Here is a 27,826-nt window from a genome sequence, read left to right on the forward strand (position 1 = left end):
AGTGTCACATGATCCTTCAGAAATCATTTTGATGTACTCATTTGGTGCTCAAGAAACATTTTTATTAATGTTGAAAACAGTGTATTTAGTATAAATTTTATATATATTTTGACCAGGAGAAATATATAGGTTGTCTGAATTAACTTAATGAAAGAGCTCTTGAAAGCTATTAATATGATTAACATGGCTTAGTAGGATAACACGACTAGCAGGTCTACATTTCTCGATTGTTCTATCTGTCCATGACTGACCCCTACTGGATGTCTGCTTGTTTTATATTTGAGCAATATAAAAGATTCATGTTTATGTTTTAAACATGGTTTCAAAGTGATTTCACAAGGCTAAAGTTTCTATTTCTACACCATGTGATGTATAAAGACATTATCCTTCTCGTTGTGATTTTAAACCAAAGACGGTGAACAAGGAGGAAGAGGTTTTATAAGAAGAAAGAAAGAAAGAAAGAAAAGTACATAAAAAGTACATATCAAATGTACATGTCAAGTATTGTTATTTTAATATATTGTTGATAATGGAGTCCCATGATGTTGTCCATGCAGTATCCACACATGAACCTGTAAGCGGCAGCATCGCGAGTCCGCGACCTGAAGACCTGGAAAATGGCGGCTGGAAGTGCAGGCGCTAGCGGCCACAACAGTGGCTCATCGCCGCGCTTGGAGTCCACTTTGGACCGTCGCTTTCAGACTATATCCAACACCATGGAATCCATTCAGGGACTATCCGTCTGGTGCATCGAGAACAAGAAATATCACAGCGTGATAGTGCGATACTGGATAAAGTGGCTGCGCAAATGTGAGTATTTAGCACGTTAGCCGGCTAATTTGAGCCTAGCTGTAATACAACACCTGTTTAGGGGCTTATATTTTCTTAGCCTGGGGTTCCAAAGTGAACGTGTGTGGTATTTGTGCGAATAAGTATCACAGAAGTTATTGTGACTGGCTAGTTTCTCTTCTTCAGCTTACTAGACAACTGTTGTTGCTTGTTAGCAAACTGCTAATCTCTCATCAGGTCAGGACATAGGTCGTGTTTCACAATCTGGTGAGGTGCCTTCCTAGACAGCGTTTCGGCGCTTTCCGAGGCATGCCTCTTTTAGGCATCATCATTATCTTTCAGAATAGTGGAGTTCTGGGTCTGCGTCATTTTAGGTGTCATAGCAACTTTTTGGCCAGTAAAGGGGTGTTTGGGGTCAGTAGCATTTTAGGGCAGAATTAGGTGTTCGGGTCAGCTACATTTTGAGTCATAGGCATGTTTCTAATGAGCAATGTATTATTATTATTATTATTATTATTTTTTTAGCTTTAAAGAGGTGTTTGGGGTCAGAAGCATTTTGGGGCAAGATGGGGTGTTTGGGGTCAGCTCCATTTTTTTGTGTCATAGATGTGTTTTGAATCTGCAACATTTTGGGGCAATAAAGAGGTGTTTGGGGTCAGCAGCATTTTGGGGCAGAATGAGGGTGTTCAGCTTCAGCTGCATTTTATTTCCAAGTCAGCAGCATTTTTGGGCATCAGTAGCACTTCAGAGTCAGCATAAGCTGTAAAAAAAAAAATAAAAGGTGTGTAATGACATAAGCTATATCCATAAAGCTTTCTTCACAAAAAAACTTTCCTTTGTGTGTGTGTATATATTTGTACTTTTTCAATTTTTTTAACTTATTGTTATGTTGCTGCCTTATGTTAACTCAATCTACATTCTACACCATAGTGACAAAAAGCAAAAAACAGATATGTGAAAAAAATAAAGGTGTTTGAAGACTTTCGCAAGACACTGTATAGTATAGATATACACTTGTGATGAGGCTGCATTAAAATACATATTCATCTGCTACTTCTTGACGTGTAAAGCTTCTCTTTAATAATGCTGTGCTTCATTTTTTTTATTTATTTATTTTTATTTGACCATATGAATCCAGCTTGGGTGTTTCCTGTGAACTGTTAGCTGTCATTCTGTACTCGCTGTACATCGACACAAAACCACCAATGTTTGACTTTTTAATGTTGTATTTATATTTTAATGCAGTTATCACACTTGCCTAATTTGCCAGTGAAGCAGATTTATTAATTGCAGCAAAGACAAAACTAATAGGAACATTTGAATAAGAAACGCATTGTCTGTAATTAATTAGACATGCACACGCAATATTTTTCCAGCACTTCAAGGCCTGGTTTCACAGACAGGGCTTAGATTAAGCCAGGATTAAGCCTTAGTTCAATTAGGGCATTTAAGTATCTTTTATAAATGTACCCTAGAAAAAAACATTACTGGTGTGCATCTTCTTGAGACAAAACAATGGCACTGACCCATTTTAAGATATGTCAGTGCAAGTTGCTTTCAGTTAAAACAGCTCAAACATGCATTTTAGTGTGGGAATATGCTTAAGACTTGTCTGTGAAACTTGGGGCAAATGTTATTTTTAATGTGATGACTAAAATATTATTTGTTCATCCTTCTGAGATTGTCCCCATTGATTGTCAAGATGTAGGAAATCCAACATTTAATATAAAACTCTTTTATTTAAAAATAAAAAAGACGCTAATTACCACTGTAACCAGCAGATGGCGGCAGAGGAGCATTTATTAGCTCATATTAGCCATTTCCTGTATTTGTTTTTCACTCACTTTCACTTTTGAATAAATATTAAACATTATAAAATCACTAGGTTTAAAAACACATTTTGTCAAGGTGAAGTATGAAGTACTCACAAAATCTCATGAAAAACAATAACTTTTCTTGCGAATGAATTGCACAGAAAGCCAGCACCACGCACTCCCTTTATAATCACTGAAGCTGTCAGTCAGTGCAGTGCAAGCTCAATGATTTTGGCACACTCATATTTTATTAAATGGATCTAACTAAAGTGAAAGTGTGAAAACCAATGGGCGAATTGAATTTTGTTGAGGAGGAACTAAGGGATGTCGTTAAATATTACACTATTGATGCTGTTAAAGCTACTTCAGGACATTGAATATACTGACACACCAACAAGTGACATTTCACCAACAGTTTTTACCATACCAATGCATACCAATGAGCTTTGCACATATTATTACTGTTGAATTAATTTCACAGCGCCATTTCTTGGCCACTTAAAGGATGCTTTAAAACTAAAGTTTGTCCTTCGTACTAGAGGTAATGGTCTAACAAAATCCAAATTTTAAACAGCTTTTACTCTACCAGGCTTTTTAAATGACACTTTAAATTTACATAGCTACATAAATAACTTAAAAAAAAATGTCCAAAATTTGGATTTCATTAGACCATGGTATAAAGTCATTAGCTTTACCATAGTATTTAAATCATTAGCTAACTTTAGCTTTAACGCATCCTCTATAGTGGCCAAGAAAGGAGCGGGAGCATTTCCAATGTCTTGTGGCTTGTTTCTGTTGTGTTGTGGCTTGATTCCATGGTGTTGTTAACTTATATTTGCATTTTTAATTTTTGTTGTGTTGTGCACTACTGGGCCACATTAAAGGATTAGTTCACTTTCAAATGAAAATTACTCCAAGCTTTACTCGCCCTTAAGCCATCCTAGGTGTATATGACTCTCATCTTTCTGATGAAACATTCGGAGAAGTATTAATAAATATCCTGACGCATCCGAGCTTTATAATGGCAGTAAATGGGGGTCACTAGTATGAGCTAAAGAAAGCGCTTCCATCCACATCCACATCCATCCATCATAAATATGTGCTCCACATGGCTCCGGGGGGTTAATAAAGGCTTTCTGAAGCGAAACGATGCGTTTGTGTAAAAAAATCCATATTTAAACAAGTTATGAAGTCAAATATCGAGCTTCTGCCAGACCGCCTTCCGTATTCAACATACGAAGAAAGTGTAAAAGTACGGAAGGCAGTCTGGCAGAAGCTCGATATTTGACTTCATAACTTGTTTAAATATGGATATTTTTTTACACAAACGCATCGTTTCGCTTCAGAAAGCCTTTATTAACCCCCCGGAGCCGTGTGGAGCACATATTTATGATGGATAGATGTGGATGGAAGCACTTTCTTCAGCTCATACTAGTGACCCCCATTCACTGCCATTATAAAGCTCGGATGCGTCAGGATATTTATTAATATTTCTTTGATTATGTTCATCAGAAAGAAGAAAGTCATATACACCTAGGATTGCTTGAGGGTGAGTAAAGCTTGGGCTAATTTTTATTTGAAAGTGAACTAATCCTTTAATTAGGAGTGCCACTTGCTTAGTATTTATATTTGTTTTAAAGGTACACTATGTAAATTTTGGCCCTCTAGCAGTTAGAAAACAAAACTGCATGCATTTTGTGGAAGAACAGTTTTGGTAGTTTTGGTTGTGCTTCGGCTCTATGTGACTGGTAAAGAGGGAAATCTCCAGCGTTTATAGTTCTAATAACTTAACTTCTATAAGTAAATAATGCTTGATTATTTGCACTCTCTTGTAATTTTCTAACCTATGTGAAGACATGGTTAGGATTGTTACTTTTGGTGTTTGCACTATTTTTGCCAGTGTTTGTATCAGGAGAGTATGAATAAATACAGAAACTGTGTTTACATTTCAGACTTGTAATTGATTTTAATTATTATTGTGTGTAATTATTATTGCGATATTTTTCAATACAGTTGCACTTTTTAAACATTATCTGCACTTTACAGAAGAAAATTATATCTGTAACTTTTCCATTTCTTCAAGGACTGGTCTTTGGATTTTTACTGGTTTTTTTTTATTCTTTTATGTAATTGGTATATTATAGGAGCCTATTTAATAAAGGGTACATTTTACTTTAGATCAATGTTTGTGTTTCTGAGGCTCTCAGGACTTGCAGCCAAAAACAGTGATGAATGGTACTATTGTCACTGATTTCGTTAACAGAGTAAATACCAGAAAATTGTGATGTAGTTTTAAGTCTATATCGCCCAACCCTAATGTAAAGTCATGTAAATTTAACTTCATTTTTGAAATAATTGAGGCATTATTATGTGCATGAGGCTGAGGTGTTATGCAATAAATATGTCATAGTTCACAATATAGTGGCCACCATATCAGTATTGGCCAATTTATGTTCATTTTTATCGACATGTTATCGACCCGATAAGAAAATTTGTCCTATAAATAAATTTGTCCTGATAAATAATGGATTATTTCCTTCAGCTGAGACACTTCAGATGCAAACTGCCATTATAGTTTTGAATTGCTTGAAATATTATTGAAATCACTTTGAAAATGAAAACACAATTAAAGGGTTAGTTTACCCCAAAATTAAAATTCTGTCATTAATTACTCACCCTGGTGTCGTTCCAAACACGTAAGACTTTAATTTACCTTCGGAACACAAATGAAGATCTGAGAGATGTCTGTCCCTCTATAGACTGATTTTGCAACTTGATCTTTGACACTTCAAAAAGTTAATAAAGAGATCGGAAAACTAATCCATATGAATTGAGTGGTTTAGACCAAATTTTTTGAAGGGTCACAATCGCTTTATATGATGAACTTTTAGGCTTTTACTTGCAGATAAACTTTGGTCAGCCAACATAAACAGAAACTCAGCCGAACCTGAATGAGGTTCATTCTTGTGAGATTCATTCTCGTGTGTTACGCAGCACATTTGAGCTTCTGGAATAGGTTTGTTCTTGTGCGTCATTCAGGTTCGATTGAGCATCTGTTTGTTCGCTGATCAAGGTTTATATGCGAGTAAAAGCCTAAATTAAATCTGTTCATCATAAAAAGCAATCAAGTCTCTTCAGAACTCTTTGAAGCGTCAAAGATCAAGCTGCAAAGGCAGCCTATGGAGGGACAGACATCTCTCAGATAGCCTAGATTTCATCAAAAAGATCTTCATTTGTGTTCTGAAGATAAATGAAAGTCTTGCGGGTTTGGAACGACATGAGGGTGAGTAAATAATGACAGAATTTTCATTTTTGGGTGAACTAACCCTTGTAACATGTGCAGCGCAAGTCTGTCATATAGGCTACATAATTATAATGAAAACACTACTGTAAAATAATGTTTTGAATTCTTTGTACAACCATGTTTTTGTGTGTTGTTATGGGATAAGTGCATTCCCAATGGAGTTACTCCTTCATGACTATAAGTTCGCTTGCAACCCTCTACATTGCGAGTAAATCAGTCGCATATGCTACCAAATTTCACGAGAGATCTTTTATTAGCCAATGGCTAGTAAATTGTACGATTTCAGTTGCCTGTAATTGACTAAGAGGCAAAAAATAAGTTAAGCACATTGCATGCTGAGCTTTATGCACTGTCGCTTGGCTGAGAGCGCCCCCTGTCGTTGTCTCTCACATATTCAGGGCATATTCATGGCTGATTGACAGAACTGTCACTGTCCCGATTGGACCATTGCTGCGTCATCATTAAAGTTTATAATTTGCACGTGTTTTTAAGCCTTGCCAATTTAAACATTCAAGCGCAAGAAGATGCAAAAGATAACTGTCACATGCTGTGTGAGAAGTTTTGTTTGCCCACATCCGAAGTACGCGCCCACAAAGCCCCGTCTGACAGCACGCAAACACTGAATTAAGCTCTCTTTCACGTCTTGCGCTTGAACGGACAATTTCACACAAAATTATGTCAAAATGCCCGTCTTGGCGAGTAGTATCCTAGCAAACATAGTCGGTTATGTCTTAAGTGAATGTAAACAGTTGAGAAAGTAAACGAGTGTGTAACAGTATATCGGATCCGTGCATTAGTCTTAAAGTGACAACAGCCTAATATTCCTGCTGCAGTCTGTATTTTTTTTTTTTTTTTTAATGTTAATGAAACAGACTCACTCTTGACTGAATAATTTTTGTAACTTTAATAAAGATTTAATCTATATTTAATATATAAAGTGAAGACTATGCAGTGCTATTTTACATTTGATTACTTTATTCAATTTCTGTACCTAATCTACATCTAATTACTGTTAGATCTACCTGAAAAACCTGAAAAGCACTGTTTATTTAATTGGCATCTTTTCTATTGTTTATTTGTGCTATTGCTTGTAGTTTGATTATTTGACCTTGTTATTACAGACTGTTTACTTGACTTTAATAGTGTTTGAAATGTATATTTTATATTATATTTATGTAGATTTTTTTTTTTCATTTGCATTGTTTAAAAAGTCTGACGAGTAAAATTAAAAAAATTACTAGCCAATGGCGACTTGAGATTCAGTGTGTCTGTAGAGGGTCGGCTTGTGCATTCACAGCCTTTTGTTTTGCGCAGTTGTAAGTTGTAATAATATGTATGCTTTGTGTATATATCTGATTTATCTCATATAGGATGCGCTTGGTTAAGATAACGCGGTAATAAAGCACGCTGGTGATCATCTTTAGCTTCAGTGCATGCTGCTCAAACAGCATTGCACGACATTAATAACTATGAGTGGGACTGTCATAGTATATAACATTATAATGAGAACACTATTAAATAAAACGTTTTGAGTTCTTTGGGTTTAAGGCCCTGATATACTTCAAGTGAAATTGAAGAACGAACTGATGTGACGTCATTTCTAACAAAATCAGGCCAAAACGAACATCGTTTGACGTTCGTTTTGGGAGTTCAAAACAGCTTGTCAAAGCGAACTTTCCGGAAAAGTTTGCTTCGGCCGGTAAACACCTTTTGTACTACCATTGGTCCATAACGGTTACGTAATAGGTAGTAGGGCTGGGTAAAAAGTATCGATTTCTCGATTTTAATCGATTCTCATTTTTACGAACCGATATTGATTCATAAATCCCAAGAATCGATTAGTCTGCGCCTCCCATCCAAGAAATCACAATAATCTTTGTGCTTTGTTACTTTTGATATGAAGCAAAGTCTCAGATTTCAAATGACGTCCATCTTATTATGAGTTCAAAACATAAATCCCGTTTTGGCGCTGTTTAATGTGACGTGACAGATCGCTTTAGCGTCTCAGTTAAAGAGAAGCGGCAGCACGGAGCGCATGTGAACATCATCTCCTCCGCTTTAAAACAGTTACAGTGCAAAATAAACATGAATAAACATCTGAAGGTATGTTAAAAGATACAATACAACTTACCGAAATCCGTATCATGTCTTGTGTAATCGCTCAATCAGTGTTTCAACCGTGGAAAGACATCAATAAAACAGCTTGTAAACAATGTCACGTAACGTCACATTTACGTCAGAAAAACATATTCGTTAGTCAGCCAGAAAAATAACTCTAGAGAGCAGCAAAATTATAATGAATATGTAACGGTGCATATATTTATCAGATAAATATTCATATATTCATTATAATTTTTAATGTTCTTCAATATTTAATGCATGTTTGAATAAATCAGTTATGACAGCCACGATTTAAATGTTTATATTTCAAAAAACAGAATTGGAGTAGAAATATGATCATGTAATTCTAAACTTTATTTATTATAAAAAACATAATTGAGTGTAATTTAAGTGTTTGTATATAATTAAGTTAATTTTAACCTTCAATATTACAGTAATGTAGTACCAACTGACCCCCATGTGTAAGTTAGTTTACAGCATTTTTTTTTCCTCTAGAAAATTTGCCATGTACTGTATCTGATATACTACATCCAAAATAATCAATATCGAATCGAATCACAAGCATGTGAATAGAAATCGAATCGAATTGTGAAAATTGTATCAATACCCAGCCCTAATAGGTAGGTGTGTGCAGAAGCTCCGACTTGTTTCACGTGAAATCTTTTCTGGTTCATTTCTCCTGTTGAGTTCGTGGAGGTCTGCCATGACCCTTGAGTGAAAACATGAACACACTGGAGAGCTGCTTTAGTAGTTGTATAAGTTGTAGTTCTGATGAAACGAGAAACTGACACTGTTTTATGTTTAATACGGTAAAGCTTCTTGAATTTAAGCAATCTATTGTATAAAGTGCTGTATAAATAAACGTGACGTGACTTTGTGCCGAATTGCAGAGCTCATGCAAACATGTCCACGTTGCTATGATGATCAGATGCTTTTCTTGCTTGCTGTTTTCTCAGTTTTGCTGTTTTTGTTATTGAGAGGAAGGCATCCACAACAGGAGTTACCCTTTCTGACTAGCACATAGTTCAAGTTCCTTGTGCATTTGCATAATTTTGTGCAGATATAAGCTGTAATATTGTTTATGTTGTGTGTGTGTATATATATATATATATGTATATGTATATGTATATATATGTATGTATATGTATATATGTGTATATATGTATATGTATATATATGTATGTATATGTATATATGTGTATATATATATATTTATATATACATATATATATATATATATATATATATATATATATATATATATATATATATATATATACAGGTGCTGGTCATATAATTAGAATATCATCAAAAAGTTGATTTATTTCACTAATTCCATTCAAAAAGTGAAACTTGTATATTATATTCATTCATTACACACAGACTGATATATTTCAAATGTTTATTTCTTTTAATTTTGATGATTATAACTGACAACTAAGGAAAATCCCAAATTCATTATCTCAGAAAATTATAATATTGTGAAAAGGTTCAATATTGAAGACACCTGGTGCCACACTCTAATCAGCTAATTAACTCAAAACACCTGCAAAGGCCTTTAAATGGTCTCTCAGTCTAGTTCTGTAGGCTACACAATCATGGGGAAGACTGCTGACTTGACAGTTGTCCAAAAGACGACCATTGACACCTTGCACAAGGAGGGCAAGACACAAAAGGTCATTGCAAAAGAGGCTGGCTGTTCACAGAGCTCTGTGTCCAAGCACATTAATAGAGAGGCAAAGGGAAGGAAAAGATGTGGTAGAAAAAAGTGTACAAGCAATAGGGATAACCGCACCCTGGAGAGGATTGTGAAACAAAACCCATTCAAAAATGTGGGGGAGATTCACAAAGAGTGGACTGCAGCTGGAGTCAGTGCTTCAAGAACCACTACGCACAGACGTATGCAAGACATGGGTTTCAGCTGTCGCATTCCTTGTGTCAAGCCACTCTTGAACAACAGACAGCGTCAGAAGCGTCTCGCCTGGGCTAAAGACAAAAAGGACTGGACTGCTGCTGAGTGGTCCAAAGTTATGTTCTCTGATGAAAGTAAATTTTGCATTTCCTTTGGAAATCAGGGTCCCAGAGTCTGGAGGAAGAGAGGAGAGGCACATAATCCACATTGCTTGAGGTCCAGTGTAAAGTTTCCACAGTCAATGATGGTTTGGGGTGCCATGTCATCTGCTGGTGTTGGTCCACTGTGTTTTCTGAGGTCCAAGGTCAACGCAGCCGTATACCAGGAAGTTTTAGAGCACTTCATGCTTCCTGCTGCTGACCAACTTTATGGAGATGCAGATTTCATTTTCCAACAGGACTTGGCACCTGCACACAGTGCCAAAGCTACCAGTACCTGGTTTAAGGACCATGGTATCCCTGTTCTTAATTGGCCAGCAAACTCGCCTGACCTTAACCCCATAGAAAATCTATGGGGTATTGTGAAGAGGAAGATGCGATATGCCAGACCCAGCAATGCAGAAGAGCTGAAGGCCACTATCAGAGCAACCTGGGCTCTTATAACACCTGAGCAGTGCCACAGACTGATCGACTCCATGCCACACCGCATTGCTGCAGTAATTCAGGCAAAAGGAGCCCCAACTAAGTATTGAGTGCTGTACATGCTCATACTTTTCATGTTCATACTTTTCAGTTGGCCAAGATTTTTTTTTAAATCCTTTCTTTGTATTGGTCTTAAGTAATATTCTAATTTTCTGAGATACTGAATTTGGGATTTTCCTTAGTTGTCAGTTATAATCATCAAAATTAAAAGAAATAAACATTTGAAATATATCAGTCTGTGTGTAATGAATGAATATAATATACAAGTTTCACTTTTTGAATGGAATTAGTGAAATAAATCAACTTTTTGATGATATTCTAATTATATGACCAGCACCTGTATGTGTGTGTGTGTGTGTGTGTGTGTATATATGTGTGTATATATATGATTAATCTCATATAGTATGCGTTTGGTTCAGTAATTAACCTGCAAACAAAGTGCTTCAGCTTAACAATGTTCATTCAGCTCTTCAGCATGTAGCTCAAACAGCAATGCTGTTATTTGGAACAGTAGGCTAATATTAATTTCAGATGTTTTTTTTTTTCAAAAACATTGATACATTATCAATATCATTTTCATCAACAATATGGTTTAATTAAAATAATTGAAAATCTTTGATTTTCAGTGTCACATGACCCTTCAGAAATCATTCTAATATGCTGATTTGGTACTCAGGAAACATTTCTTATTATTATCAGTGTTGAAAACAGTTGTGCTGCTTAATATATTTGTGGAATACAAATATATTAATATATTTGTATATTACATTTATTGATACATTTATTTCAGGATTCTTTGATAAATAGAAAGTTCAAAAGAACAGCATTTATTTGAAATAGATATTTTCATGATGAATTTTCTTTCACTTTTGAGCAAAAAAACTTACTACATGATGTGGTCAGTGGTCATACACTGTGTACTGGAAAAGAAAGGGTGTTGAATTCGGTGACATTTGGCATGACGTGAAAATATGGCATGTATACTCTTTTAGATGACAGAACGAACATTGATGTAATGATGTTCTTGAATATGTTGACAGAAAGGCTGCAGAAATATAACGGTGCCACTAGCTGTTAATGTGTAAAATGATCTACTTTATATTTGATTAATAAAGTCTTGTATTTAGCACTATTTTGTCATTAGTATATATTTCTAAATGGGAAATACTTTGCATAAATCTGTCAAATCCATCATAATTGTGAGTAACTTACTGAGTCTAATCAGCCTATTTACTGACTGGTTGTTTTTAGGACAATATGTAGTTAAAGATATGTACAATAAATGGCATTTTAATAGTAAGACACCTACAAAAATATGTTGGAAAAAATAGTATTAGTTATGGTTTATAATGTTATTATGTCAGATTGCTTATGAGGGATAGGAGGAAGGGTCAGTGACCTCCTCTGCTAAAACAAAATTCTGTAGGAGATGCTGATTAAAAAAAAGTTTAAGTGTTATTTGTGATTGGATGCCTGGAATGTAATTGTAGAGGCTTCAAGATAAATTACATTTTTCAATCTCTTTAGATGGCTTGTGTTATTGTTTTTGGAATTATTGATCCAGATAAGTGTCTTGTTTTCTGAACATAATTTGTTTCTGAGAATGTGCTTATAAAGGGATTTTTTTTTTTTTTTCAGTGCTAAAACAAATAATCAATAATAAAATTGTTATTATTACAATGCAATTATATACAGTCATTGTGCTTTGCATGGAGCACTTTCATCAGTGATGTTGTTACTTAACAGTACTTGAAAACACTTTTAAAGCACATTAAAAAACAGACCACAGAGCAAGCTTTAGAGGAATAAATGTGAAGTAAATGTTGTACAAAGAGTCTAAAGCATCAACACTATATAAAATTGTTCAATAAGGTCATGAGCATGTAGTTTAATTTGGCCAGATTGCTAAGTCACATGCAAATTGCTGCTGAGATGCTTTCATCAGACTGCTATATTCAGGAAACTTCAAATTATGCCATAAGGGATCATATTCCATTATAGTTACTGTTTATTTGAATATACCATTGCTTATCTTGCATATAATTTTTCAACTAGTGTTGTCAAAAGTACAGACTTTGGTACCAAGTCCGTGAAATTTTAAAAATGTGAAGCTTTGAGCACTGTTGAGTGGATTCGTAAACATCTCTGATTGGTCATTGTGTTCGCGCGCTCAACAGATATGTCTGTGATTGGCTACAATGATCAACGCACGGGAGCTTTGAAAGAACACGGAAGTGTTTGAGTTTGAAAGTGTTTTGAAAGTAGGATCAGGAGCATTTGAAAGCAGGCTGTCTATCATTGGATTCGTCCGCAATAGACGCCTGCTTTCAAACTTTCCCTTGTGTATCTGTGTAAGTGCTCGGTGAAGAGCGTCATTGATGACTATTTACAACATGTTTGTTGATCATTGAAGCCAATCGCAGACATATCCATTGAGTGTATGAACTTAATGTCCAATCAGTGGTGTTTACAAATCTGCTCAACAGTGCTCAAAGCATCACATTTTTAAAATTTCAGTACGAGGGCCGCAACAAACGATTATTTTGATAATCGATTAATCTAACGATTATTGGAACAATTAATCGACTAATCGTTGTTTGTTTCACTGATTAATCAATAGGCTTTGATCCATTATTCCACTTTTGCAATTTGTTAAAATATTAAGTTACCTATTTTAAGTAATAAATAAAACAAAGGAATCACTTCAGCTTTTGAAAATGTATTTTTAATGAATTCTGAGCCAAATGAATAGACCTATCTCCTTCAGGTTTTCTTTCCTCCTCAGAAGTAATCAAAAGTCCCACTATTATAATGAGTGGCACTCTGTTTTTATTAAGTCTGGGAATTATAATAACTTTTTAATAAGAGTAAAAATATAACTATGTAATATTGTGCATATTTTTTGAAAAATGTTCCCCTCTAAAGGTCTTTTTAAAAAAAAAAAAAACTATCGAGTTTATGGTCATTGAATGGCTTTCTTTAGGTAAATGCAACGTTATGTGACATTGTTTGCAAGCTGTTTTATTGTCGTCTTGCTGCAGTTGAAACTCTGATTAAGTGATTACGTTAGAGATGGATTCATTTCAGTAAGTTGTACTGTATCTTTCAACATTATTTGATGTTCATTCATCTTTATTTCATGCTGTGTAAAAATAGAAAAGAGAGAGATATAATGGGTTTACAAGCCGCTTGACCTGAGTTAAGTGTTGTTGTTAAGCGTTCTTTAGTGTTGTCAGCATTCTGCAGGGCTTCAGTAACAAGTGACCACAAGATAAGTAAGATGTCCTTAGTCTGAGGAACACATGTATTTCACTACCACAAAGCATGTTTTGAGTTTGTTATACAATATGTTATGTGTGTTATGTTATGTGTATTTTTGTAAAAGCTTCTTCTTAAAGGATCATATTGTGAGGAAGTTTTCACCTTGTGCTCTTCCTTTTTGTGTGTAGTACATTTTGCTCTTCATGTCATTCTAAAGGATCTCAGCAGTATAAACATGAAGTTAACCTGAAGTTAAAGTGCCTTTAACTTTCATGTAGTGTGTAATATTGCTCTTTGTAAATGTAAAAATTCTGCAAACTTTCTAAGATCAAAGTGCATGATAAATATTAGGGATGCACCGATATGAAATTTTTGGCCGATACCAATAACCGATAATTCTTTACATTTTAAAGCCGATAACCTCTGATTGGCCATTGTGTTCATGCGCTCATCAGATATGTCTGTGAGTGGCTACAATGATCAGTGCTTCAAAAGCATGTTGTAAATAGACATCTTTGACGCTCTTCATTGAGCGCTTACACAGATACACAAGGGAGCGTTGATCATTGTAGCCAATCACGGACACATCTGTTGAGCGCGTGAACACAAATGACCAATCAGAGGTGTTTGGCAACACTATTCCATAATTATAAAGTATATTTATAATGCAATGCTAATCAAACTAAGCTAATCAAAGTGCTGTTTCAAACACTTGACTGATGTTATGAAGTGAGTTTGGAGTAAAAACACGTTATTAAATGTTGTCTGTTGTTGGACAAGAGGTTCATAAATCTTATGTTTGGAAAATGTGTATGTTTGTGTTGCTTCTTCAAAGGCAATGCTTTCAGATGGAGCGTCATTTACTACTGATCACAAAGCCACTCTTCACTAACACGCTGTGTACATATTTATATAATTAAAAATCAAAAGAAATCGCAGCCTTTGCAATGCGATTTCGGTTCGATTTCGATTAATCGTGCAACATTTTAATTAATTTCACAAAGCTTGCAGACTAAGTCAAATCCAACTGTGAGATCTTCTAAAGTAATTTGTAGACTGCATAAAAATGTATACACTGTGTAACGGTCTGTCCATGTGAATATAATGCGGAACTTACCAGATTACTGAGTGCTTTGTTGGTTATAGTGTTTACTTCCTTTTTATTCATATTTTTAAAATTTCTTCATTTAGAGGGTTAGTTCACGCAAAAATGAAAATTCTGTCATTAATTACTCACCCTTATGTTGTTCCAAACCCGTAAGACTTTCGTTCATCTTCGGAACACAAATGAAGATCTTTTTTGATGAAATCTGAGAGCTTTTTGTCCCTCCATAGACAGCTTACGTGACTACCACTTTTGACGCTTCAAAAAGCTCATAGAGAACGTAAAACTAATCCATATGAATTGAGTGGTTTAGTCCAAATTTTCTGAAGAGGCTCGATTGCTTTATATGATGAACAGATTTAATTTAGGCAAAATGTTTTGAAGCTTTATTTGTCATTTACCCGAATACACAACTTGAACCTCAGATCATTGCACAAATTGTGGTTGTTGTGATTTACTAAACTGTAATGATGATGATCATGGCACTGAGATGTGTATTTCATAAGTATATATGTATTTCTTCATCTTTGGGCACTTTTTGGCTCTGTGGATTCTGGTATGTTTGTCTTTTTTCTGTCCTTTTTTTTGGAGTTTCTAATACGTATTGCTTTTTTATTACTTTCTGTGGTGGAAGTGATGGTGATGGAAGTCACCTTTTAAACATTTGGAATAAAATTACAGCTTTAACTTTTGTAAAAATTGTTAATCAATTTCACACATGCAAGAATATCATAGTTTCTGAGACAAGAGTACAACAAAATCTGTACATAAAAGGGATTTAAAACTATATGTAGACATTGTAAAAACTTTCCAAGACAGTTTTACTGACTTTTATATGGCAAAAAAAAATTATATACAGTCAAACCAAAGTTTATTCAGACATCTTGAACATTTCATTCATAATTACAGTTTATTCACTATAGTTTAAAAAAATGGTAATAAAATATGACAAGAACTGTGTCAGAAAAAAATAATCTTAATTATGTCAGATAACACTTAAGCAAAACATGGTCAGGTCAAAGTGTCTGAATAATTTTGGGTCCCAAATTTTTATCAGTTTTACTGGTAGTCCACTGTATGAAGAATTTTTGGGTATAATGTCACAGTTTACTTTATTTTGCCTACCCTCACTTACATAAATGAACTATAGTGTCCTGCACCCACTAGCAAAAAAATATATCTAGTGTCTGAATAATTTTTGGTTTGACTGTATATACACTTTTTAAAAACTTTTTTATTTTTATTTTTTTAGAGTTAATAAAATACTAGCCCTGGGTGATAAAAGTAGTTGAAGAAACAACCATGTCTTGTTAGTCTGATGAAAGTAGACATATTTTGATAATAGTTGCTTGTGCTGAACTTTGACTCTTTTTTTCAAATAATTTATTCAATATTAGTTAGCGTGAATTTTAACACTTCATTATGATTTGGCCATCTTCACTAATATTAGACAAAGGTCTTGCCATTATAAGCGGACCATTAAACTGTTTTATAATGAAGTTAAACTTTTCCTTGTTTTCCTTACTTTTCCCAGCGGATGCATCACACAGGCTCAATCTCTTCTATCTGGCAAATGATGTCATTCAGAACTGTAAAAGGAAAAATGCCATAGTCTACCGCACCACCTTCACTGATGTGCTGCCAGAAGCTATGAACCTCATCAGGTGAGACTGCGAGAACATGAATTTTCCCAAAAGCATCGTTAGCCAAATATGGTCGCAAGTTCCATCGTTGCCAACATAGTTCAACAATTCTGTGTTCCAGCGACTGTGCAAAGAGCATTACACATTTACGTGTGCAATGCATGTTTGGTCTCTTTAAAAAATTTCCACACTTTAAATTGGGTCAGATATTTTTGTAATAACGACTGATTTTCAGCATACCCGGGAGCCGCCATCATTGGGGAACATAAAAACCGTGATGAATTGACGCATTTCTCAGCATTCCTAATTCTGGAAGTATTTTTCTCTGATTAATTTTTCGAAATTCCACACAATTCCCCAATAAAGAGTCATGAACCAAACCAACCATCGCCACAATGTATCAAAACGTGTTATTTTTGAACTTTTTAATAATTTCTTATGAAATTTTAACAATTTAGTTGATTAATTGAATAATAACAGATAATTAAATATCAGTATCAATCAAATATATACATCTGAATTATAATTGCATATATTTTTATGAATCACATATATAGAATAAATCATGAATGACTGTAAGTGTTTCTACAATGACATCAGTCACTGACGTTTTTGTCTGATTCTGCATCCAATTCAGTAGTAACGAGTGCTTCTAATACTGTAGGTGTGGTTGCTGTATTAAATGTGATTTGTTGCATGCAAGTTATTTTCTAAAATCTATCATGTAGCATTGTGTGAAATGAATTTACCTTATGAACCTTTGTAAATGTCTGATTACCTTTCAGTGCCACAAAGGATTCTAAGGTGAACAAGTCAGTGGTGAGGATACTGACCATTTGGGAAGAGAGAAATGTCTATTCAGAGGAGTTCATCAGTCAGCTGAGGAGCAGTTTGGTTCGGAAAGAAGAACCAGTCAAAGGTCTGAATTGCATATTTAAGAATGAAAGGGGTCATATGATGCTTTTTCTTTAGTGAAAAAACTTTTTCTTTAGGTATGTTTTCCTTTAGTGTGTAATGTATCTATTTGTGCATGTATATGATCTGCAATGTTACAAAGTTCCCACAAAGCAATTTATTCTAACAGAGAACACAAATTAAGGTGTTTAAGGCAGGTCTGGATTAAAGTCCAGATATTGCTTCCTCAAACAGCCTTGTTTTCACCTGGAATTAAGATGCATTTTGGTCGATCGGATCACAAGTGGACGACTCTAAATACAGGTGGAAACGGGGTCTAAAATGTTTTGAGCTTGTCCACTTTCGATCACTTCCAGAGGTAGTCGAAAACGCATTCGACCGGATTGCTTTCGTAGTGTAAAGATTCATGTTGGTTGAATGTGTTCAAACAGCCTCTAAAGACCACCTACTCTCCACCTACTGACCTAATGCATAAACATTATGGGAAGCATGCTAGCCAGACGGGACTTTGTCGGCTGAAGACTCAATTTTGGTTTGAAGACGAAAAACATACCAAGCACAATGTTCTGTCTTATTTTTTTATTTTGTTACCCACCCATAGACACTCGCCTCAAAGAAATCAGAAGTGGTTGAAAGTGGATAAAAGAGACAGATTAAAATACCAGTGTAAAACGGGTATGTGTCTCCCTCGTCAACTTGTGATCCGATTGACCAAAACGCATCCTAATACCAGGTGGAAAAAGGGCCACAATGTGAAATATTATCATAATGCCCGCCCAAAGGTATACGCAAAGAAAGAAGACGAGGTTTCAGTGAATTTAAGTGTTGCCGCCATGGCGCCGAGACGCTGTGTGTTTGGATGTGAAAGCAAAACCGCTTGTGTAAGTCTGCTTGTGTACAGCGCATTTTACAGAGGACAGCTTTTACAAAGACTACTTACCACTGTGAAACGTTCTGCTCGAGTCGTGCTTGAAAAAATAGTTCCGATTGATCGGCTTGATCACCCTCATTTTCAGAATCCGAGTTGGGCTCGAACTGATTCGCTAAAACCTATAACATTATTATTTACTCTGTTTACAAATGCTTTAGAAGCTTTGGAAGCCGATTATGGTAAGGGGCGTTACATTTCCGACACACGATTGAGGTGTTTGGCCCATCACAATGCACAGGGTCAGCTGGCCAATCAAAGCACACTGAGGGGCTTTGTAGAAATCAGCACCTTTCAGACAGACTGGGAATAGAGGAGATACAATAATGTACAGTATGTGAAAAATAATGTGTTTTTTGAACATTGAAACATGTTAACCTACTGTTACATGCAGTAATCAAAATAATTAACTTTTAAAATGGCATCATATGACCCCTTTAAGGACATGTTAACAATGTTGCTCTAGAGAATATTTTACATGCTTATCAGTATGTTTTTAAGTTTAACATTGATAGTCTTTAAAGAGCGTATTAATATATTGTACAGTGGTTTAGTGTATTAAAAGTTAAAAACCTATACATACAAATTTTTGTAATGATTTTTTTTTTCTAAATTATTTTCTGATATGCCTCAATTTTTCTTTCAGCTCCAGTCAACTCAAGATCAGCCCTGAAATCCAAGATTGTCGCTGAGTTTGTGGTAAATAGTCAATATTCACAGTGGACTTAAATGGCTTTTTGGCCCTTTGGGTTGGGCAAATTTTAAAATGATTATAGTTTTCAGTTATATAACTTCTAACCTTCTTGTTTTTATTTTTACCTGTCAGCCCTCAGGGTTTATTGAGCATTTGTCCAAGTACAGGAAGTCAATGGATGAGATTGAGCTCAAAGAGAAACAATTAGCTGCAATGAGAGTGGATGTGTGCAGCACAGAGGCTCTGAAGAAACTGAAAGGTCAGTATCTTTTTAATATTCTGAATTTGTAATAAATGGAGCTGCATCAGTTAGTATATCAATATTTTTTTCACTTGTTCATGTTTTCGTTCTGTCTGCATCTCACACTTTAGACAAGGCAGGAGGTAAAAGGTTTTCTAAAGACTTTGAAGATGGGAGCACAAAGCTACAGGAGTTTGTTTCCTTTCTGGATGGAGAGGTCAAAAAAGGCCCTCCTTTGATGGAAGCTCTGGAGAGTGCTGACATTTTCTACGAGATGCAATATAAAGAGGTCAAGATTGTGGCTAAAGTGAGTATTAAAAGATTAGTTTAATGATATTTTTTGGTGCAATTTGAAATTATATTCTTAGTAAACATACATCAGTTACACTCCTGTACAAAATAATTTGCACTGCAGTTTGCTGTGTTTGCCGTTGAATATTACTAAATTTATGAATTCTCCACACTGGTAGACTGGAATAAATGTAGAGAGCCATCAGGTCATTTTAAAATGAAACGGCTGCGTAGGAAATAAATAAAATGTTGTTTTATTTATATTTCCAAAAAGCACTTTATGAAATCTAATTATTTCCGTTTGCTTCAACAAGAGCTCTTAATCTCCTCACTCACAGCAGCCTCAGGCCTTCCAGCAGACTCATTATTTCAGTGCACATATAAAAAACTATCTTTATATTTGAAAGCAGCAAATAGCCCTTTCAGAAGTAATGACCAAATGCTCATTTAATGCTTTTAGTGGTTTCAGCTGCATTGTGCCACAATTGAATTTGTACAAAAACAAAGACATTCAGACCATTGTGTAGCAAAGTTGTTTTATTTAGTCTGTCTGTGACAGCCAGATTTGACCATTGCATAAAAAATTACAAATAATTTCTGAAATTTGCACATTTCTGGGATAACTTCATTTGTGGTCATTGGTTTTGCAAGGTTAGACATGTTTTTGATGGTAATATGTGATAATATAATTAGGCTTCTGTGATTGTGTGATTGAGAATACATGTGAAATAAAGTAAAAAAAAAAAACAAAACCAAAAAAAAACATATATATATATATATATATAATATATTTCGATTAATCTGTCGATTATTATTATTTATTTTTTTTCCCCATGATTAATCGGAGGAAAATGTCAAAGCACGATGCAATAAATGCTTATGCTTTCATTTGAAGCGCTTATAAATATAAAACATTCTCATGTTTCGGACAACTTGGATCATTTACCTTTCCTGTAGCAGCTCACTCTGTGTCCTCTGCTATTTTCCATATATATTTTGTCCATAGAAATGGGTTATTCACTGCTGTAAAGCAGCGTGCCTGGCTGATGGTTTCCGAGCATAGCGCGCAGACACGACAAATCGATAATTAAATTCGTTGTTGATTTACATTATCGATAATAATCGATTTTATCAATTAGTTGTTGCAGCCCTAGTTCGTATTGCTCAACCCTGAATACAAAGCATTTGCTGATGTGCAAATATTGTGAAACTAAGTTGAACATCTCTTCAAATCATGCATTTCCAGGCCTACGAGACATTTGCGAACCGGGTGTCGCACCTTAAGCGCAAACTCGATGCATTGAAGGCTATGTTGCCTGATCCAGATGACTCCCCCGTCCCCTCCCCCATTGAAGATGCCCCTTCACCCACGGGCTCAGAGTCACCTTTCCATGCTCTGGAAAAGATTGGCACCCCAGACCCAGAGCTGGATGGGCAGGCGATGGAGGAGGACCTTATTGCTTTGGCTGATGCTCCCAGCCCCCTCTCATCTGATGGGGGTTCCCCACCACCAAGTGTCCCTGTGGGAGACAAAGACAATCGTGACATAGAGGACATGGAGCTCTCTGATGTAGAGGAAACAGAAACTCCTGCCATCATAGGTACTATAAGACCTTTACTGTGTTTTATTTGACATTCAGCATGTTTCTCACATGTAACGCATTCAATAAAAATGAATGGTTAAGCTGTTAGGGTGCAGTTGTTTTTTTTAAATATTATTTTCTTCATTTTGTTTCCTCCTTACAGTAGAGGAACATGTGGCCCCTGCTGTTGTGTCCAAACAGTCCTCTGTCATGCCAAATGTCACAGAATCTTTACAAACAAATGAAGACACACAAACAAAGCAGATCGCGACCTCAGCAGTGGCAGTTCCCTCAACAGTAACAACAGCAACAACCACCTCAACCACACCAACCACACAGTCTTTGCCAGTCAACCTTGCTGGTGTTGATCTAGGCAAGATCAGCTCCATCCTGAGCACAATCACAAACGTTATGAAGAACTCAGGTGAGATGTTGTAGTTTGATTTGTACAGCATGTTATACACCGGTTGAAATAGCCTATCAAAAGTGCATACTGGTCAGATCCATGGCCCAGTGGTAAGCCGTGGTGCTCATTTGAGAGATGCAGGTTTTAATATGGCCGGTGTTGTCTCACTCATATTCCCCTAATTTCCTCTCTCCTCTCTGCTATCTGTCAGTAAAAAGTGGCAAAGAAGCCCAAATGTAAAATAATTTGAGATGTGAAATAACAAATTTACATTTTTATGTAACATCATGCATTCAAACATTGCTTTTTCCTTTGCAGCTGTAGGAGTTGGTCCTGTATCTCGGTCTTCCCCAAGTGTACCTTCAACGCCAAGCTCATCTCAGAAGACTCCCACTACTACTGCTCCTCCAGCCAATCCGCTGGCCAGCATTCTTTCTAGGGTGGACCTCAACCCCAGCACTCTGCTCAGCGCTTTATCCAAAACACAAACCCAGGGGGGTTTTCAGGGTGAGAACTGGAAAAGCAAGAAAACCAAAGAGTTGGGATAAGAAATTCATGAACATAAAAGTAGTTGTATGGTTAAATTTAAGTTTTCAAAATTAACCTTATTTTTCTTTTAATACGTTTTCTGATTTCATCAGTGTATGTGATTCAGAAGAAAACATGTTTTACTTTGTAATCTTTTATCAAAATGTAATAACTTAGTCCACCTTCGAAACAACTTCCTTCTCAAATCATGTAACCTAGGCCAGTAATCATGTTAATCAAAAGCCAAAAAGCTAAATAACATTTAAATAACAGATAAGCAGCTAAATTAAATTTTTAGTTGTTGTTTTAGGTAATATGTAATTTAGATAACGTTGCTCATAGTTAACGTGGTTATTTAATGCAGGTTAACATTACTAAACTCAGCAAAAAAGAAACGTCCTCTCACTTTCAACTGCTTTTTTTTCAAGCAAATTTCTTAACGTGTAAATACACATGGTCCCCATGGGTCCTTAAAAGTCTCAAAAAGTCTTTAAGTTCAGTTTTATTAAATTTATGGCCATAGAAAGTCTTAAATAACTCAAATGGTATAAGAAAAGTCTAGGAAAGGTAAGAAATGACTTCAGTATTGGGACAGAAATCAGGAATCATGTTGTGACTTATTGTGATTGATTTGTAAACTTAAAAAAGCTATGATTTATTTAAATGTGCGCCCTGCATGTTTCAAAGTAAATACAGGGTGCTGCTGCACTTTCAATAGGCTCATGGTTTCAGCACAGTTTACAATCAACGAATACCACAGATTTATGCCAAGTGATTACTTCTGATTTACTTTTATGACATTTGTTTAATTATTAAATTGTTTACTTTGTGGTGTTTCACTTGCAAACTTGTCACCTTTTGGAGATATTTGCCACTCTAATAAGCTTAGCTGCTTTGTATACAGGGGTTACCAGGGTCAGTTTGCAAAATATTGCAGTTTATTGCTCTTGCCACATCTGCAGTTCTCATACCTCCCTGCAGCAGGACTATGGCATGTTAAAGGGTTAGTTCACCCAAAAATGAAAATTATCCCATAATTTGCTCACCCTCAAGCCATCCTAGGTGAATTTGACTTTTTTTTTTTTTAATCAAACACAATCAGGAGTTATATTAAAAAATATTCTGGCTCTTCCGAGCTTTATAATGGGAGTGAATGGTAACTGATATTTTGAAGCCCAAAAAGCACATCCATCCATCTATCATAAAAGTAATCCATACAACTCCAGGGGGTTAATAAAGGCCTTCTGAAGCGATGCATTTTTGTGAGAAAAATATCCATAGTTATAACTTTATAGACTATAATCGCTAACTTCCGGTAACGTCTGTCCGCACGATCACGAGAGTCGAGTTCCAGCGTATGACATAGGATGTAGGAGTAGCATAAGCTTAGGTAAGAGTAGACGCCTCTCGCAGGTTCGAAGTAATAGGGCTGGACGACAAACTCAAGCTCCAACATTTCTCTTTAAAAATTCTCATTTTAGACTTCTAATTCGAGACCAGTGTTTTGTTTTGCTCTATCCTCTGAGCTTCCACGTTCGTCAATAAGTCATTCGTCAGGTCAAAGTTCACTCTTCCGCCGGAATCGGCTCACATAGGAAGCCAGTGATTATAGTCTATAAAGTTGCAAATATGAATATTTTTCTAAGAAAAACGCATGGCTTCACTTCAGAAGGCCTTTATTAACCCCCTGGAGCCGTATGGATTACTTATATGATGGATGGATGTGCTTTTTGGATTTTAAAATATTGGTTACTATTCACTCCCATTATAAATATATAAATATATATATATATATATATATATATAGATTCATGAATTTTTGCCTTTATTATGATAGGATAGTATAGAGTGGACAGGAAGCGAGGTGGGAGAGAGAGAGGGGGGTGGGATTGTGAAAGGTTCGCGAGCCGGGACTCGAACTCGGGTCGCCTAAAGCGCAACGGCGCTATATGCCGAAGCACCGCCCACGAGGCTATCGTCACTAACATAATTTTTTTTTTAATATAACTCCGATTGTGTTCGAAAGAAGAAAGTCATAACACATCTAGAATGGCTTGACGGTGAGTAAATTATGGGATAATTTTTGGGTGAACTAACCCTTTAACACAGGTGAGAAGGGACCCTGAGCATCTTTCTCCTGGTGTCTTTCAGAGTCCGTAGAAAGGTCTCTTTAGTTTCCTAAGTTATTGGAACCGTGACCTTAATTGTCTACTGCCAATAAACTGTTAGTGTCTTAAGGCCTGTTCCACGGGTGCATGTGCAGTAATTGTTTATGGTTCATTGAACAAGCTTGAATTTTTTTTTAAACCCTTTCCAATCAAGATACAATATTCTGTAAAAGGGACATTTTTTCTTTTGCTGAGTTTATAATGAAGGTTATGGCAAATAACAATGGGTCTGGGGAAAAAAAAAAAAGCATTGGGATATCATGTTTAGGCAATGGCATTGGGATACATCGAGATCCTTTCAAGGGTAAACTTGATCTTCAGCCTCCAAGTGCCAAAAGTTGGTGCCATAAAGGCAGTGTGTCAGGAGCAAAGTAGTCCTCCACAGTCAAATGCGAACTCCCATTCAGTTGTCTTTACTCTGATACTTTTGCCTACAGTTCCTAATGGATGCAGTCCCAACCTACTTTTTCTGATTTAAAATACTGTTTACTTGGAAATGTGTCACATTACAGAAGTTAAATTAGTTGAATGTTGCATTATGTTGATTTAAAACTTTATAGACCTTTTGCCTAGCTGTGGCAGAAACGGCAGATGATATTAGAAAAGACTTGGTATAGGTTCTTTAGAAAATATGGTTTGTTTTTAAATTAATCTGCTGACCCTTGCGTCCCTACCCCTATTTTTCTCTTTCTTTAATTTTTCCTACCAGGTCTGTCCTCTTTGCTAAACAACCCGGCTTCAAAGACCACCACAACTTCAATTTCTGACAAGCAATCTCTGACAACTCCTCTAACAGCTGAGACTCATACAACTCCTAAAGTCTTACCTACTCCATCTAGTGTCCCATTGGCCAGGGATACTACCTCTCATGGATGTGTGGCTCCTACTCCTTTGCAATCCAATATTGCGAATGAAAAAGAAAATCCTTGCTCTTCTCTCAACTCTACCCTGGACTGCAAGATCGATAACTTACTCCAAGGAAACACAGGACTGAAAGGCTTTAATTTGGGCTTTCCATCTGTTCTGCCATGGCCTAAGGCAACTGTTGATAGCCCTTCAGCAAGTGCAGAGAACCTTGGTGGAACCCCTGTAAGGGATGAAGCTGGTGCTACACCAACACAAGATGAAATTATGGATGTTCCCCAAACAGAGCCATTCCCTTATCAGCAGGGGCAAACAGCATCCACAGCTTTAGATGCTAAATCAACTCATCAACTTCCATCTTGGCAGGTACAAAATGCGCACACTGATCCACAAGCTCACACGGAAATTCACCAGAAGACTGAACCAAATAAAGACTTTCGAACCTCTGTGCTCTCTCTTGCCGAAGCAGAAGCTAAGCGGCATCAACGCATTGAAGCTATGCGTTCTTCTATGTCCAGCAACCAGCAGCCTTTGAGAGACAGTGTAGAAGCCACCGAGAGATCCGGTGTGATGCGTCAAGAGCTGAGACAAAACCCTGTAATCCATGATGTGGGACCAAATCCTAAACTGGTGGAAGGTAGCTACGCATATCGAGATAATCAAGAGGAACAAGTGTTGGCCAGCTCTGACACATACAATGCAGAAACATACCTTGCCAAAGAACCAAGACAGGATCTCGCTGCGCCTAATTTCTTTACCACACCTCTCCCACCTATCCCAAATCTTCCTCCTCCACCTCAAGACTTCATGCCTCCAGCATCATCTTTGAGGGCAAGTGGTCCTTGTGCTACCAGGAACATGCAGGAACATTTCAGTGAAGCAGAACAAGGTGGTGTTGATAGCTTATGTGCCCCAGCAAACTTCGATTATGAACGCTTGTCTCATGAGGTTCCAAACAAGGAGCCTTTCCATCCACTTGGGGATGGGGCTTCTCACTCTGCTCATGCACCACACCATGCTCCTAAAATCCCACCGAATGGTCCAGTTGACTACAACCATCAACAACCACCAAGAGTACCTATGCAGAATCCTCCAAGTATACCCCATCACCGCATTGGGGACCCTCCTCCAGTAAGGGGTTACCATGAAGCCCCAAGTCCTTCTCAACCTTTGCCTGAAGATCCATACTTTGACCCTTACTACGAACATCAACCACATAGCCCCTCTCCCCCTCATTACGACATGCACTCGATTTCACCTCACGCACCAGAGTATTATCCTGAAGAAGTACCACCTCACTATCCAGAGCGCAGGGCTCCTCCTCACATGGAGCACAGGCCTCTACCACCACACCATATGCGTCCACCTCACCCTGGGCACTATCCACCTCCTAGGCCCCTTCGTCGGCCACCACCAGTCCACCATGAGCCGCCCTTTCAAAGAGGCAAGCGACCCGGCCCACCCTTTGGCGGACCTCCCAGAGTCAGAGGCCCCTTTTATCCCCCTAAAAGACCTTACTTGCCTCCGCATTACTGAAGTGTCTATTGTGATTCTTATGCTCAGGTGTTTAGTGCATGTCACAGTGAGCAAGTAAAGTCCAAGTGCTGTTGGGTTATCAGCAAGTGAAAGATTGCTGGTGGGCAATGACGAGAAGGGGATGGTGTTGAACTCCTTCACGAGATCACAATAGTGAAGCGCAAATTTATTCAAGTAACCAGGGGGATGCAACTAGATCACCAAAAACTCTTGAGCAAGATCTGTTCTGTTCCATGATCAAGACATGTAAACCATGAGCAGTTGTGCGGCAAGATGTCAAGGAGCACTGGAGCAGAGAAATGGAAGAATATCTGGCAAGGAATGCTGGTGGAATGAGAAGGAATCTGAAGGCAGACAAAACAAGAGGTGGTTATTCTATTTCATTTCATTAATTCTTTAATTTCTGCAGTTTTTGTGTCTAGTTCTATTAAAAAACAGATTTAAAAGTTAATTCAAAATGTCCTTTCCCTTAGTAAAAATGTTTGAGCATGTATCTTGCGAATATCTTTGGGAAAGAACTCAATGTTTTTTTTCGATCAACATTTAATTAAGGTTGATATGTAATATTTTTTTACTTCCGAAGTTAAGTTCTACTGATGATCAAGCTATATTGTTATGCAAAGCTTGTAGTTCATTCACCACATCTTATTTTGTACGTGTAATTAAATGTAGCCCTAACAGGTAGTTAAGCTTCATTATCGTCTGTCATAGACAAACAGCAGTGTAGAGAAAAGTAATCTTTACAATTTTGAGGTAAGGTCCTGAGGTGTACAAAGACAAGCCGTTTTTGCCAACAGTGGCAGAAGATACAGAAGAAACGAAGTTGTCGGGCAGAATCATCATGGCCTCCCTCAGTTCCCAGAGGCTTTTACTGTACTGATTTAAATAAAGATGTGTTTGAAAAAAAAAAAAAAAACGCTGTGGGGAAGTGCAGTCTCAACCATGATTTCTTTGAGTCTTTTCATCTCAGTTGCTTCTGTGACTGATTTATTTGCCTTCACATTTTCGCGAACATCCTTCAATAAAAGATGATCAACACACATGCAGAAAAATATATTGTAGCTAAACGGCTGCAACTCATG

General features: G+C 36.6%; 2 protein-coding genes across 5 annotated transcripts in view; both read left to right on the forward strand.

Annotated features, from left to right (window-relative positions):
- The first annotated feature begins 540 nt into the window (after positions 1-540).
- On the forward strand, positions 541-27,663 carry rprd2a (regulation of nuclear pre-mRNA domain containing 2a). The gene is made up of 10 exons (XM_051872013.1): positions 541-810; positions 16,482-16,611; positions 17,376-17,509; positions 19,080-19,132; positions 19,260-19,386; positions 19,500-19,675; positions 20,906-21,260; positions 21,406-21,666; positions 21,967-22,155; positions 25,054-27,663. Exons 1-10 carry the CDS (start codon positions 618-620, stop codon positions 26,742-26,744), a joined length of 3,309 nt encoding a protein of 1,102 aa, XP_051727973.1. The 5' UTR covers positions 541-617; the 3' UTR covers positions 26,745-27,663.
- The window catches only part of celf3a (cugbp, Elav-like family member 3a), a 36,589-nt gene continuing 35,626 nt past the window's right edge, over positions 26,864-27,826 (forward strand). For all 4 annotated transcript variants that reach the window (XR_007926377.1, XM_051872014.1, XM_051872017.1 and 1 more), the window contains exon 1: positions 26,864-27,110. The gene's annotated coding sequence lies outside the window, so the exon portion shown is untranslated. The remainder of the gene's footprint in view (positions 27,111-27,826) is intronic.

This window comes from Ctenopharyngodon idella, chromosome 19 (assembly GCF_019924925.1).
Source record: "Ctenopharyngodon idella isolate HZGC_01 chromosome 19, HZGC01, whole genome shotgun sequence".
In the NCBI taxonomy this organism is placed as follows: Eukaryota; Metazoa; Chordata; class Actinopteri; order Cypriniformes; family Xenocyprididae; genus Ctenopharyngodon; species Ctenopharyngodon idella.

What these genes read in the sequence shown, in the direction of transcription:
- rprd2a (XM_051872013.1), top strand. Translation starts at nt 618, where the DNA reads ATGGCGGCTGGAAGTGCAGGCGCTAGCGGCCACAACAGTGGCTCATCG. An exon ending in GGCTCTGAAGAAACTGAAAG is followed by an intron (nt 19,387 to 19,499) that starts GTCAGTATCTTT and finishes CTCACACTTTAG; the next exon opens with ACAAGGCAGGAGGTAAAAGG. An exon ending in AGAAACTCCTGCCATCATAG is followed by an intron (nt 21,261 to 21,405) that starts GTACTATAAGAC and finishes TCCTCCTTACAG; the next exon opens with TAGAGGAACATGTGGCCCCT.